The sequence below is a fragment of the Papilio polytes genome, unplaced genomic scaffold (assembly GCF_000836215.1).
Source record: "Papilio polytes unplaced genomic scaffold, Ppol_1.0 DF823823.1, whole genome shotgun sequence".
NCBI classification, from domain to species: domain Eukaryota; kingdom Metazoa; phylum Arthropoda; class Insecta; order Lepidoptera; family Papilionidae; genus Papilio; species Papilio polytes.
In genome coordinates, this window is record NW_013525381.1 from 753,887 (window position 1) to 769,783 (window position 15,897).

The 15,897-nt window shown below is 36.9% G+C and overlaps 1 protein-coding gene and 1 pseudogene across 1 annotated transcript in view; one reads left to right on the plus strand and one right to left on the minus strand.

Moving 5' to 3' along the window:
* The window catches only part of LOC106103328, a 19,068-nt pseudogene extending 10,228 nt beyond the window's left edge, over positions 1 to 8,840 (minus strand).
* Positions 8,841 to 10,094: 1,254 nt separating this feature from the next.
* LOC106103329 overlaps positions 10,095 to 15,897 on the plus strand; it is a 7,227-nt gene continuing 1,424 nt past the window's right edge. The window contains exons 1-15 of the mRNA XM_013283066.1: positions 10,095 to 10,354; positions 10,623 to 10,776; positions 10,967 to 11,072; positions 12,393 to 12,451; positions 12,935 to 13,146; positions 13,278 to 13,376; positions 13,514 to 13,618; positions 13,780 to 13,858; positions 13,944 to 14,161; positions 14,230 to 14,464; positions 14,559 to 14,660; positions 14,926 to 15,063; positions 15,177 to 15,470; positions 15,582 to 15,695; positions 15,790 to 15,894. Of these exons, the coding sequence (XP_013138520.1) occupies positions 10,323 to 10,354; positions 10,623 to 10,776; positions 10,967 to 11,072; positions 12,393 to 12,451; positions 12,935 to 13,146; positions 13,278 to 13,376; positions 13,514 to 13,618; positions 13,780 to 13,858; positions 13,944 to 14,161; positions 14,230 to 14,464; positions 14,559 to 14,660; positions 14,926 to 15,063; positions 15,177 to 15,470; positions 15,582 to 15,695; positions 15,790 to 15,894 (2,052 nt within the window). The 5' untranslated portion in view covers positions 10,095 to 10,322. The remainder of the gene's footprint in view (positions 10,355 to 10,622; positions 10,777 to 10,966; positions 11,073 to 12,392; positions 12,452 to 12,934; positions 13,147 to 13,277; positions 13,377 to 13,513; positions 13,619 to 13,779; positions 13,859 to 13,943; positions 14,162 to 14,229; positions 14,465 to 14,558; positions 14,661 to 14,925; positions 15,064 to 15,176; positions 15,471 to 15,581; positions 15,696 to 15,789; positions 15,895 to 15,897) is intronic.

Sequence of the window (15,897 nt, forward strand, 5' to 3'; positions counted from 1 at the left end):
TAAATTGACATATGAAAATTCGAAAAACCGAAAATCACATTGGTACATGGCGGGATTCGAACCCAAGACCTGTAGATTACAAGTCAAATGCTTAAACCACTGAGCCACCGACGCTCTTTAAGACGAGATAAGCTTATTACAAACAAATGATAATATTAGCTTTATAATAATAGTATAGATGTACTGACCGAGCAGTATCGAGAGGTTGTGGAAGCTGAGCGTGGTCTGGTCGGGCATGAGGTCGTCGAGCGCGAGGTGCGCGTGGCGCGCGTCGTCGTGCTCCGCCCGCGCCAGCGCGCCGTCGCCGCCCTCGCGCAGGCACAGCCGCACGTCCTTCTCCAGCCGCACGCACTCGCGCACGTACTCGTACTCGCTCAGCGCGCTGCCCGCCGTCAGGTACTCCTTGGCGCCCCACACCTAGTGTTAGCACATCACTAATATAAAACTCTCGATCGCTTCCCCTAGTCATTTTTGTTGGTGTCTATTAGTCACAAATAAGTGTTATTTAATAATTCTATTCATTAATTTTTTATTTTAAAGTTGGTTTCGATATCGTGTTTACAGTAAAAGTGTGTATAGTACTTCAAGAGTGTATTTCTATATATACTAACGTAAATAAACTGTGTATTGACAACACAGCGACGCCATATTAGATAAGCCATTTGCTTCGACCAATAGTGTGTGTTTTAGAACTTAGCGAGGGAATTTGAAAAAAGACACTTTTTAATGATTAAATTTTGCCACTAAATCACATTATATTAAAAAAAATCATTGCAGGAATGTTTTTATAGTAATAAAGTATACTTAAAAAAGTTTGGTGCGATTTGGCGTCATAAGCATATTGCCTATTCGGGGTATCGGGTCTAATATTTTTAAGAAAAAAAAAGTTTGGACGGATAGATGCTTGTTACTTCCTATCTCTAAAACTGACTTTAGTATCTCGATTAAATTTGGCGCAGATGTAGAACTTCGTTTAGAAAAACACATAGGCTACTTGAAGTTTATTCCGCGCGGACGATATTTGATCAAATGTAGTACAACTAAAGACATAAAAGTGTTGTAACTTACTCGCAACATGTATCCAGACATATCGGCTCTAATTTCATCATCAAGGGAGCACACTACGGTCAGTATCACGTGTTCTACTGTCGATTCAACTGGAAATGTACACATTGTTTTAAAAGCTATACAATCGTCGTAAGTGGAGGGCTTTTTATTAATGACTAGCTGTTCCCGTGCGGCTTCATCCGCATGAAATTATGAAATTTTTATTGTAATGTTTACATTTGTCATATTATCAATAGCAAATGTCAAAATGACATGACAAGCCTTAGCAATCTTTCTTTCTTGATGTTGGCAGCAATTTTGGTCTCTTTCCCACATTAGAGTTTTTATCCAAAATATTTACCCTCTAAGTTTAATGGCGTGAAAATATATAGCCTAAAGCATGACGAAAGTGTAGGGCTTTTAATTTAAAAAAGAATTACTTAAAAATATGCGGTAATTACTGACATCCTAGGCAACAAAGAAATGTGTATTTACGTTTTATTATATTAGTACAGAAGTATAGATTACCGTCAGAAGTGAATATGATGGGTTCATCAGAGTGTGCGTGATGCACTAGGATCTTAATGCTGGTGTTGGGCGGGTAGCGGCCGCCGGAGCGCGCCGCTATCACGTGTCCGGGGTTAGTGCGCTCGTCGGAGTATACGAACTTTTCTGTTATATTTAAAAAATAACAATTTTAAAGGACATTTGACAATTTTGCCTTATCCTTATATCGTGTTCTGTATTTTTTTTAATAATTGTAATAGGATACTCACTTCTAACATCCAACACTAATTTTAAAAACGCTTTATGTTCACTGTCGTAATTTTTATTCCTAATCTTCACAATGCAATCATATAGTTTATTCTGAAACAAAATTGACTTATTCAAAAACTCAGTGTAGTGTACTTATAATCGGTAATTGACTACTAAGGGATCTACTATGTAGCTGTGGAGTATAAGAAATTTATTTTAACTGCCGTAAATTTTAATGGTAACTTAAACATTGCTGTAATCTACACTAAACATCGAATATTAAAAGGACATTTAAAAATGTAACAGCATTTTAAATAAGGACACATTGAAACCCAAAATATCGTTGAAATTTTTAACAGTAAGTTACGCTTACAAAGCGAAGTGTGTACAATACGTTTCTACATTCTTAAGGATCTCCCTTAGTTACCAATTACGATTACAATTGAAAGTGAAAGAAGAAAGTGTTAAGATTGTATGTGGATGGGTACAAAGGTAGAGGAAGACCGAAGAAAGTATGGATGGATTGTGTGAAAGAGGATATGTTTAAGAAAGGAGTGGATTCAGATATGACGGCTGATAGAGATGTATGGAAGAGCAGGTTGTATAACTCACAGTAGTGTTACGTTTAGCGAGTGCGGGCACAGCGGGCAGGGTCTTAAGCGGGGGCGAGGGCAGTGTGTCTCGCTTGTTCACAGTCGCGTACACTGGCGTGTCTCGCATCTCCGTCTCCCCGTAGAGGAAGTCCAGCGGGTCGTACTCCTCGTACACGCTACTACACTCGCTGGCAGCCGTGTATTCTACAAATGCATCTAATGCTAGACACATTAAAGTTCAAATTGCTTTGAACTTAATTTCGTCGTTTAAACTCCGTACATACAATAACGCAAGTCTTAATAAGGTATTTAAGGTAATATGAATTTGAAATCTTTATTGATAATTTTCTAACAAAAAGTTTGCTAAAAGAAAAACAGCAATGAATTAATCAATTTTTGCTAAAGGCAGAGTATCTAGTCACATTTTGTCCTGTTTAAAATTGTTACAAGACATGCTTGTTTAAAAATACCATAAGATATCAAATTAAATGTATCAGAGAATAGTTTGGCGTACTTAAGAAATGAATATCTTGCTTGTTTTAACTTCACACTACATTACCTGGACCCTTTATAACATTAAAACACATGATATGACCCATGAAAACCCATTAACACAAGTAGTAAAACGAAAATCTCTCATGTCTGTTTAAAAGAGATTAAGATTTTTTCCCATACAAAGATTTTTTCTAAATTTTTCACCCTTATCTATCTACAATGTATGCACAATCTTATGATTCACATGTATGAAAATTATTAACAAATCTAAAACATAAACCCTCAATAAAAGAACACCAAATGGATGATTGCACACACATCAAAATGATTCACACAATGTTTATAAAACCCAGTGCTAAATTAATTCCATGCTTGTATTCACTTTTATTCTTAACAGTACCTTTCAAAGAAATCCTGATAAAACCAAACTGTGATGGTAAATTTTCTCATAGTGTACACTAGAAACATTTCAAAATATAGTGAAAACCAATAATAAGCAAGTTTAATTTATATTCATATTTTTTATATGCAACGGAGTCTAGTTTAGTGTCTCTTTGTAATATCAAAACAAATTTACAGATTTCGGAAAGGAATCTATTTAAGTTGCTGATAATCAAATAGTAGTAAAAAATAAAAACGGCTGGGCCAATTTTGACCGGGCTTGGACTGAAGGGTAGCTGAAATAGACGGGCATATTATAGGCTACTTTTTCATCTTAATATTTCGTAGACGTAGTCGCGGGCAACAGCTAGAACTAGACTAAATTTCACAGTTTCTTTTGTCAGTATATTACCATCACAGTGTGTTAAGCGTTTGTGAGACACAGAAGCCACTCACCGCAATGTGTGTGATCAGTTAGTAGTGGGTCGAAGGCCTCTAGCACACTGACTCTTACGCTACCTGCCTGCCGCCCACCGAAGTCGATCAGGTTCGCGGACTTGGGCAAACTGCCCACCACATCGTTGGACTCGTTCGACTACAAAACAAATAGTACTATAAACAGACATTTAAGAAATATATAGACTATACTTAGGGAGCATTTGTTCACCGGTAACTTCTTTGGATGGTAATATCTTAATATTATATTACTAGATATAGAATAAACATAGGAACCATTTTTTCATCGGTAACTACTTTGTATGGTATACCCTAATGTCAAATTTGACAAGCCGACATGCTTCTCAGTATTTCACCTAGTTAGCGCTAGTGAGATTGTCTCAAGTGAAGTGTCAACTATGCCTACTCTATGTATTGTTTGAATGTCTTCGACTATAATATTGACATTCACCTAGTTACTAAGCCAAATAAGAAATGCATATGCCAGTAACTGGAACAGCTGCATGACAGGCATTGGCAATGATATAGGCCTCTGTAAATAAAATGTCTTCTTTAAGATTCAAGTAACTTACCCCAACACTAACTTCTGATGATTTCCTCGAGCTATTGCTCTCCACACTGTCTCTGGAAGGTTCCGTCTTCACAGCAGGTTGGGTGTTAGATTGGGTAACATTTTGCACCATATTTGCAGAGTTGGGAGGCATTGGTGGGTATGAGTGCATTTGACTAAGTTGTGGATACAGACTAACTGGTCTTGTGGGTCTGGATATCATATTTGTCGTGTTATAGTTATAAGTTGGTTGAGGAGGTGGGTATCCAACATATGGGGTTGGAGAGGCCATTCTAGTTTGACTGTATGGTATTGTTGGTGTATACAATGGTGGGTTTGGTACATAAGGAGCTAGAGGGTCTTGTGGTGCAGGAATCGGAGCGTAATACGAATAATTAGGCATGTTTGGTGCTAGGGGCATTGGCGCGGGCATTCCGTATGGCGCCGCAGCTGGATAAGGTGGCACAGGGTTGTATGGTGGTGGATAGTTGTACCCATATTGTGTGGCATATGGGAAGCCTGGTATCTGATTGTAAGGATGATTATTCATTGTAGGTGGGGTTTCTGGTGCATTTAGATTTATTTCTTCAGTCTGTTGTCCCAATCTGTAAAAAATTTAAACTTTAGATTGCAACAACACACACACAGGTAGGTAAAAAGTAAATCTATTTGACATACTTGGTAATCTGGTCAATGTACTCTTTAAGGGAGGCATGGGAGTCCTTCGGTGCTGTCTTAGTGGTCGGACTTGTGAAGGATATCAGATCACTGCTTTCCGTTCTAGTAGGACTGGTGCCTGTTGATCGGTCACTAAAAAAAAAAACAATGGACTTGATGTTAATCTATAGTAATGAATAGACATAGAAATAATTAATAATTAAATATTTTTGCCTTATGTAGGTAGATATAAGGTAAGAATGAAAGGTAAAATAGATGTAGGCAAGAAATTTAAATATGCTTATCATTGTTGACAATTTTTACTATCAAACTTTAGTCATTTCAATGATTATAAAATAATAATGGCCATATTAAAAACAAAGATTTAAATAATCGCTTGTTATCCTTATAAAGTTAAAAAATAAAATGTTTGATGTTAAAATAATAAACGATACTGTGAAATATCTATTAAAGTGTATAAATTAACTAACAAAGTAATTTTTATCATGACAAATAACGATACGCCGTATTTTCACAACCCATATCAGATGAACAATAGATAATGTAAGACAGTAAAAAAATAGTTAGAAAATGTTAGTATTTTGTTTGTTTATATACCTGGATGTCTCTGATGTGGATATTCGTCCCCGTGGAGGCTTTCTTGGCGGCGGTGGCAGAGCTGGCGGAGTACCTTCGCTGTCTTCGCGTCGACGCACACTCGCAAAGTTATCACGGACATTATCTTTTAAAAGATATTGATTGATAAATATGATAAGTGATTGACAAATCAACTTTATTTATTTTTTATCTGTGGCATTAAACACAAAACATTGTTTGGTATAAATTGGTAATTGAAGAACTCTTGTGAAATTCAACTACAAGAAAAAAACCTCTTACATATTTAGACATTCTATGATCAATTAAATTTGACTAATTAGATATGCCAAAGTGTGACAAAATTATTAAGTATGAAAATGCATCTTTATTTCAGAAAATCATTTGATTTGATGAATATTTTTATACATTAAGATAGTTTGATCAAAATTGCTTGTCCGTATAATTGTTAAAATCGAAAATTAAATATACACTATGCTTTTAGGTTTTATAATATCTTAAACTGTTAGTTAACAATAATATTGTCTAGTAAATCAGATTTATTTTATCAGTTAATTATTACATTTGAATTTAACAAACAAAACAACAAGTCAACCCTCTCATCTCTCTAAGCGGTAAATGAACTCTACTTCCTTTCAAATTGATAGCTGGTTTATCAAGTATGAATCCAATACAGCATGTTAAATGTTTGCTAAATGTTCCTACTATAATCTGGTACATTAAACATTAATGTATTTACATATATTATTGTTTATTATGAATTATATATGGCAGAAAAGCAACACCATCGGTTAAGAGACCTTGAATCTTCACTGTAAAGATGAGGGTAAACAAAGTTACGTCAGTTACCTGTATTAGACAGTAGTTTCTGTCTTCGAAATTGTTCAAGAGCCAAACTTTCTAAACTTAAGGCCTGAGCCTTTTCTAAGTCCGCTTGAAACTGAAGATCGTAGTCAGACATTATGCGTTATATTCCATTAACATCTACAATGATATTTTCAGCAGTTGAGCGTGGGAATAATAAAATATACACTGTTTTTTAAACACATTTCACATCACTGTTACATAGTTGTACCCTAAATAAACAAAGTCACTTATCTCGTCAACAATACATTTATACGATTATCTTACCAAAAGAGTGCGATAACGCTTTATTTATTTTAATTTTAAGACATTATACAATTTAATTTTGGTTTTGGTTGTTTTCTGCTCTACAGGGTAAACTTCAGGTCATCAAATTCACAGATCAGATAAAATAATGAAATGTCGTTTAATCGATTTTACGGAAAAATCGATATCTAGCACAGTTTTTCTAATCTTTCATATATTTCTTTGAGAAAAAATAATTTAGAGCTATGTTCAAAGCGTTAATCTTTTTACTATACAGCATTTTCTATCCATGTTGCTCCAAAAAATTATCCTTTTACGGTTAAAGCACAGACAGTTTGCCGAACATCGACTTTCACTCGATCATCATCGGTCTTTCGGTAATAAATTGACGTTTTATTCAAAGATTGCCGTATAAAAAATAACCAAACCTTGGTAAATATTTGGTAAATATCTAAACTACTGCACAGGCAATTCAAAAAGTAGGCTTTTACGGCTTTTACTTTATAAAGTAGAAGTATCTCAAAAATAGTATTTGTCTGGGATATTTAGTCTCGGTTCATTGGAACAATTGATTTCTTGTTAATTTAATTCACTTCACTTTTGTAGAGAGATAAAGGAGAAATAGAAGTAGTTTTCACTCCTGCTTTAATTATAAATTAAATAATATTTTTTTTCATTTAAAATTAAAGTAAGCTGTGGAGCTACGGAAGAAGAAGAAGAAGAAGAATGTTTTTTTTTGTATAAACTGCTTTTATTTACCTTAAATCGGCTTTTATTACATACATAGGTTTATTCTAGTTAAAGTAGCTAATTCTCTTTGGATTTGAACTGGTTGTTTTAAATATAATCTTACTGGTGATTTCGGTCTTTTGCCTAAAACATTCAATAATAAATTTTCATAATAATCACAGAATATTGTATTAATAAGTTATTAGTTATTTTTACCTTCTACTCTAGCGGGCTTAATGATTTTTTTGATGTTTTCTTTAATCTCCTCCTTTTCTATAACGATTGGACTATTTCTTGAAGTTTCATCAAAATTAGTTTTGTCCTCGCTTGTTACATCATTCGTCAGTGTAAGGTTCTTGGAGCTCGATTTACAGGATGGTGTACTTTTTACTTTCTTAACTGTTTTTCTCCTACGTCTAACGCGTCCAGATTTATATTTTTTTGATTTCCTGGTCCCGATTGATGTTGTCTTTACAGGGAAAAAGACGTATTTTTTTTAAATGGTAATATTATTATGTGCGTACCATTAAAACATAAAGTAGGGGTTGGTTTTTTAAAAAATCGTTTTAAAATGTGTACATTTGTCACATCGTATTCAATTTAACTAGATACGTCACCGGCATTTATTTTACTAAGCTGTACCTTTTCGTGGCTGCGCCCTTGTGACGTCATCGGACTTAGTATCATGTTATTGTACACGACCAGTACCAACAGTAACATTTAGACGAAACTTTCGACAATTGCAAAAGTATTTTAAGTAATAGATTAATTACCTCTCCTTGAATACATTTTTTACGATCAGATAATTCCAACACTCTTTTGCAAATGATTTTCAATTTCTTTACACGCTTCTTTCTGATTGCAATAACGTCATTGCTCAATCTAGCAGTTCTGAAACGGTTAGAATACAGCAAATTTCAAATGAAAGTGAATATTGTTCATTATCTAACCATTGTAGTAGTTGTGAGGAACAGTTGGCTATGCACATATCACATTTATTACATAGTTATTGTGATTGAAATTCTGTAACTTTTTAAGGAAATCAGAACTTAGGAATCTCTAGGTTTCGTGAATAAGATTTTGTGTTATACAAGTTTAAAATATTGTTTACTATTTGTGCAAGTTATAACTACTATGTATAGATGAAAAATAATACTTGATAACTTTTGGCTTCTGATTATTATCTTCAGGATCGTTGGAATCACTGCTATCCCAAATGTCTCTAAAAATCTTACGACGTTCTTCAAAACTCTCTGCAATGGGCGGACCTTCCTCCATATTGTTATGTTCTGTATGAATCTAAACTATTTGGCCATGTTTATGGTGTTTTATTAATTTTGTACATCCTCTCTGTTTTATTGTCTTGTTAGTTTGGATTGTAAACCTTGGTCAGATCGGACCGGAGCCCTAGGTGTTAAATTGACATTTTGATGGTCAAAAAAATGACTTTGGATACCATAAATAATTAAGTTTTTATTATTTGGAAACTAACTAGTTATAAGAGAAGCAAGGAGGGTTTATGTAGTCACAGATACGCCTTTATAAATCTTTTTAACACTTTTTCGGTCTAGCTTCATCCTTGTATCAGTTTCGGACATTAACTATATCGGGCTTTTTAACAAGCAATGAATACACGAACCTTTTGTAAGCTATGCGTGATATCGCAACAGGTGGCTGATGTTCCATACTACGACAAGAGAGCGCTCAGTAGACGCCAGGCCTTCGAGCCAATAGCTACACCCTACAAATAGTCATTTAACTTTCGGGTGTTTCTCTTATTAATTTGGATATTCTACCTGAATAAATGCCAAGCAAATATGACCCTAATGCATTATGGTTGGCGCTCAGTGAGTACAGTGACGGTAACATTTTCAACGCGTACCCGAAGTTACTGGCAGAATTGTTCAGTCAGGAAGATGCTGCACGGCAAGAGGGCGACACCAGCGAGGCGGAGTGCCTCGTGCTGCCCAGCGACAGGGAGTGGCGTCTGCAGCAGTATTTCCTGCTCGTCGATATGCAGAAAAATTTGAAAACTGAAAGGCAGGTTCAATCAGGAATATGCAGCGGTAGAGAGGCAATTTGTTGAACCTAGACTTCGGACTGTAAATTGCTAAGCTACTGTGAATAATCACGATTAATATGTTTTTAAAATATTCAAGTAAATAATAACTTTATATCAATTAAACACCTTTAGTTTCCGTGAATGTCAAAGAACATGGTTTATCGATTTTTATACATACAGAAATGCTAATTGTGGATTGACCGTGACCCACACAATACGTGTCCCATATGTATTTATAACTTTGTACTGCAATTACTTCGATGAAAAATGTCCCGTACATTATGTTACATTATTATGTTACACTATGAATAACTAGCTTTCGCCCGCGACTCCGTCCGTGTGGAGTTAAAAAAAACAAAAGTGAGCAGCCCATGTGTTCTTCCAGACTATCCTCTACATTTATACCAAGTGCTATCGAGATCCGTTCAGCCATTTAGGCTACAAATTCTTACAGACATCCATCCATCCATCTAAACTTTTGCATTTATAATATTAACTAGTAAGACGTAAATCACTCATTTCTGTCTACCGTGATAAAACGAATAGGATGTATAGATTTTTTTAAGTACAAACTCTACTAAACTTTTTTGTCACATTTCGAGGAAAAAAGCCAAGCACCATAGATACAAAACAAAAGTCATACAAATCAAAATCAAAATTTTATGACAAGTGTTAACTGAATTGTAACGTGTTTAAAAATTATTTATTCTCTATCTGTATCATTTTCTTACAATTTTAATGGCTAATTAAAGAGAATAAAAAATCCAGTGAATGTTTATACATCGAATGTACCATGGGAACTTTCAGAATAAACGCATCTCTTCAGAACGCAGCTTAATTTGGATAAATGGATTATAAATAATCAATAGAAATGACTGTACACAGTAGCCACTCAGTTTTACAGTAAGATTTTCACTTTTCACAGTATTTAACACCATAGTTGAGATACCTTTCTATAACATCATGGATCATGGTTCTATTCCGTTAAAATAATGTTTTATCTCTTACACGCACAAATGTTCCTTCCTTCGCTTCATTGGAGCCCGGTTTATGGAGAGAATTTACCTAACTATAATTTAGAAACATTGATAAAATGTAGACTATAACTACCCGATTAAACCAATTTATGTAAAATGGCGTGAAACTAAAATATTTGGTATTATTATTGTAGGGAGGAAGATGTCAATGAAACCGCCAAGCAGGGTTCCGAGAACATATCAGATGAATGGGCTCCATGGAACCTGGAGCTCTGCACAAAAAGTCCTAACGCGCCGCCTCCCGTTAATGTCAAAACCACACCAGGACCCGCCTGGGATATAGGACAGGTGAGATTTATTGTACTTGAATAAATATGAGGCAGTGTCTCACCACAGACTTCAGATTCAAGCTGACACCGTAACCGTTGGCGACGCCGCGGAGACGTAGGCGTAAAAAATTGAATTAAGAACACAGCGTCAAAACTACACTATGTAATAATGAATTAAATTTGTGTTACTGTGAATAATACTTTTACAGGTACTAAAAGCAGCCCGCTTGCTTTGCAAGCCTCCAATGAATGTTGACTTCACAGATGAGCAAGAAATGCGCTGCGTGTATTCTCTTATCTATGATGTTTTTAGATGTAAGTATTTTTTATAGTTACAGCAAATACATCACGCTCTATGCGAAATATGATATTATCGGCGTCAAAAGTCCAATTTCAAGAACAAACACATATTTCGAAATATTAAAATTACATCCATTTTTTAAGAAATAAATGCTAGTTATGAATAGTTATCTACTTTTAAGTTTTACCATTTTCCTTTTATTACCCTTTGTTAAAACGATTTCTTCACCTCAAGTGTTATAAAGCCTAGTTATACGAAATACAAACTGCCGAAACCTCTGCAGGCATTTAATATAAAGTGACACGAATCGCTTTACCGCTTTACCTAACACGTTAAATAACTGGGTGTCCATGATTTGCTAACATTTAAGATTCTTTCCGTTAAGCTACGACTAATAAAGTACCATGTAACATGCGCTAGTGGTAACGATCTTTAGACGTAATAAATACGACTCGAGGAGAGAATAATATTATGGGATGAATAAATAACAATACATAAAGATATGTCAAAGGATAAATAAAAGAATAGCGTATTCGCTATACAATCAACTTTGAATTGAAATTAAGACAGTGATACATCTATCTATGCTTTTGTTGAGGGAACTATGAATTAACATTCTTATTCTGATTTGATTTGCAAAAGAAGTAAATTAAAACTGTGAGTCAAGTGAAAATAGCACAACTTAAAAGTAAACTCATGGTTCCTGTACAAGTGAATAACAGCTGTAAAATACACCTCACAACGCTATGAACTAGTTTAGGGGCGTCTGGAGTTATTTAAGTTTATCAGAACGCGGTGTCGTGCGATAAACGATGGCGTGCTTGTATTGCCTCACGCCTCACGCTTCGTAAGCCGGAGTGTGGGGTGCGACCTCACGCTTGTTATATTGAAATTGTTACCACATTCTATCACACGATAGAATAATATTACGAATAGTTGAAAAACTTTACAAGTCTACAACTCAGGAGTGTAGTTTGTTTTTCATCCAACGAGTCGTAGTTTATTTTAAGGAGATTCAGAAGCGTTTTAGACATTTCTTTATGAATCGTATCCATTTATGCTTTAATGTCATGACATGTGATCACAGACATGAAAGAATAAAAACGTCCATAAAACCTCCACCTATTTTATGTTGTTTATGACACTTTTATTATTCAGCCCTTGGGTTTATGGAAAGAATATTTTGCGGCACGCGATTTAGACCATTTGCTTGATACGAGGGAGGTCATGCGTTACATATGAGGAGTAATACCAAATTATATCAACAACGATCAGTAGTACATTCTAGAGAAGGAAAAAATCTTTGGATTTTCATACAAGTTCTTCTTTAACAGACAAGTCTATTTTGGATCAGGCGATTGAAGATATCGATTTCTTTGGAGACTATCCGCAGGTGAGTTTATACTAATGAAGGTAAGGATAGAAAAATAATTAGTTATTTTTTTCTCCTTACAATAGTAAGATGAATAATCTACCATGTTTAAATGGAAATTAACGATATAAAATTGGAAAATGTCAAAGCAATGGATGCTATAAATCTTTCTTAGCTTTCGTGTTTTTTCTGCCAAGGTCGGGCTCCGTCGTTAGCTGTATCGCAGAGTATCGTTATCTGTCTCTGTTAAGGCAGGTTCGACATGTACTGTCGGGAATCGAACTTATCATATTTGCATTATAGCCATCTCGTGACCGAGGGCATTTCTTTTCGAGACACCGGGGACGCTCACGAAAATGAGATTTACATTTTTTGTAGTCGTTTTAAGCAACATTAACTGAACGCTTTTGCATTACGTTTCTTGTCACTTAAGCGCTTTATTTTAATCGGTCATTACCTATAGAATATAGAATAAAAATATCAATAGTCTTGTTTTTTTTGTAGTTTTGTGAACACCAGCACGTCACCTGGTTGTTTCTAATGGAGTTGGCGCGGCGTAAGTGGCGCGCGCGGGGCCGCGACGACCTGGCGCGCACGACCGCACTCCTACGCGACGCCGGCGCCCCCTTTCAGGACATCGAGCACGCCGTCTGGGACGAGAGGGTACATTTCGCAGCCGCCATCGCTAGAATACGTATCAAGAATAAAGCATACACGTAAGTTAGAGTGTTTTAACACTATTTCATTCGTAATTTTAGATACTTTACGATACGATATTCCGCCTATTTGATGTTTTTGTGGAAGCTTAGCATAGGAACTAATATTATAATTTGATGTATCTGTGCAGACTGACAGACCTCCTGCCGCCGCATCTGCGCGAGGAGTGCGTGTCGGCCTGCGTCAACAAGAACACCGTCACCGGATGGGTCAACACGTTCAAAGCCAAGTGAGAAACATTGTCATGGATAATCTATAACGCAAATACGACTATCAACTTGGTGGAGAGATAAAACTTATCCAATAATCCTTACTACCTTCTGTCTTCTAAGGTGCAGACAGACTTATGTTGTTGACTTGTTGCAGGAAAGTTCCATTGCTAGTGAAGCGACTCCACGAGCTGGGATACTCGTACAGCAGCTCACGACAGCTCTGCGCCGGAGAATACAGATTCGATCGAGTCTGTCCCAGGTATGTCAAATAAAATACAATTTTCGTACTGAAACATGTAATGTACTGAATAATTAAGCTATATTTAGCTATTGAGGACCACCATTTCAAGAGTTTAGATTGCCCTGACGATCATAGTTCTTCAAAAGAATAGCTATTGATTAAATTGTGTAAAACTACAGGTTTATTACACTACGACCACCAGACAACGTGAGCATTGGTCAACTAGATCTTGTTAAAAGCGGAATCATTGTACTTCAGGTAATACATACTTTGTTTAACACCAATCTGCAGTTGCTTCTTCATTGTAAATCGATGTAAATGCAATGCAATTGTATGTTTTTAGGAGCGAGAGTTCTGCGAGGGTGCATCGACGCTGTGCCGGGCGCTGCGTGCGAACGCTCTGCGCGGCGTGGTGGTGCAGACGCACGCCTGCTCGCCGCGCTGCTCCGCGTACCTAGCGGCACAACTACGCGAGTTAGCGGCGGCTTTGCAGGCCGGCACGCCGCCCGCGCCCGCCACGCCACATCTAGGGAAACTTGTCGTCTTCGGCGCGGGGGACAAGTTAGTTTAAATGAGATCTTTGAAGTCTTGGTACGTTCACAGTCGTCATTCAATACAATCATCTCTAGAGTGGGAAGCTACGTGAGTTCGCTGCGGGAGTTGGGCATCGAAGCGTCGGAGGCGCCACAGTCAGGAGCCCCGGTGTACGTACTAAGCGAGCCGGTGCACGGCGAGTCTCCGGCGGTGGCCAGCGCGCTGGACGGCGCAGTCGCCGCGCTCGCCACGCCACCCAACTCCTACTCCGCCGTCACTGACCCCATCGACTTGGTGTGCGGTCGCGGTGGAGACTTGGCCATGCTCGAGGTAAACTTATCTAAAATATTCTAATTTCTAAAGAACAATTGAGATTCAAATAAAATCTGTTGTTATGTATGTTCATTTCATATGTTTCTTTTAGATCCTCACAGAATCCCAAATGGACGTAAAAGGCAAAGCTAGAGTACAATCAATCCTGGAAGAACAGAAGAAAACATTAAAAACTCTTATGTCAAAACCACAGGTAGTAGATTACTTTCAGATTTAAAAATACATTAGTGTCCAACTATTTTGCATCATATTAGTACCTTCCTTAACTTTCTCAAACATCCAATGGACGGAACAGATACCAGATAAAATCTTCTTCTTCTAATGCCTCTCCATTTCTGGAGATCGGCCGTCAGCTCAGCGAATCTCACCCTGTCCTGTGCCTAGCGAAAAAGTTGTTCGACGCTGGCGATACTTGTCCAGATAAAATATTTTGCTTTATATAAACGTTGTTTTGTTAGATCCAGCTGATCCTGTACGAGACGCACTCTGCGCTGGAGGCGGAGAACCAGGCGCAGGTGACGCGCGCGGTCGCCGAGGCCAACCGGCTGGCGCGCGAGCGACACGCCCTACTCCGCAAGAAGCACAAGGAACACGTTGTTAGTACGGTTTTTACTTAAAATTGAGATAATTTTATTATCTTCTAACGTGTATAAAATCTCTGATGTGTCAAGGTAACGGTATGTTTGTTTTTATTGTTGAAATGTTCAAGGTAAAAAAGCCAAAGGAAGAAATAGAATTATCAACAACAGAATCTTCAGAATCGATAGATCCGACGCAATCGGATTTCAATAAAAATGATCATGAGGAAGGTTATTCGAGTGATGATTTAGAAAAAGATCCAAAACAAACGGGTTCTGCAGGTCCACGAAATGTCTTAACGAAACAAACAGATAACTCGAAACCTATGAGACCAGGAACAACTAAGGCCAGACCCATACCGGAAGACGATTCCTCTGACTATATCGTTCCGAGAGATCCTGATAAAGATAGTCCTGACGTTTACGTAAGTGTCTTAGTTATTTTTTTATGTTTTTTCAATTAAATTAATTTAGGGGGGTTCTCTTTTACCTAATAAAAATATTTAACACTAATAGCCTATTTTTTATTCACACAGGTACCAGATTGTGACCTATTTGAAATTCAGACATTACCAGGACTAGGGAACGGACTGGACATCAATTATATTCTAGATAGAGATGGCTGCTACCTAGGTCTCATTCAAAGAAAGGTAGTTTTTAATTTAATCGACGCTATGACATTTTAAATGTATAAACAACCAGCAAATGTAAATTACAATACCTATGTTTATTCCTTAAAAATAGGAAATAACCCGACTGGACGCTAAGTACATGATCCGCGTGGCGGAGGATCGCGGTTTATTCGGCGGATCATCGGAGAACACGCGGCGCAAGCGCGTAGAGACGCCCGCT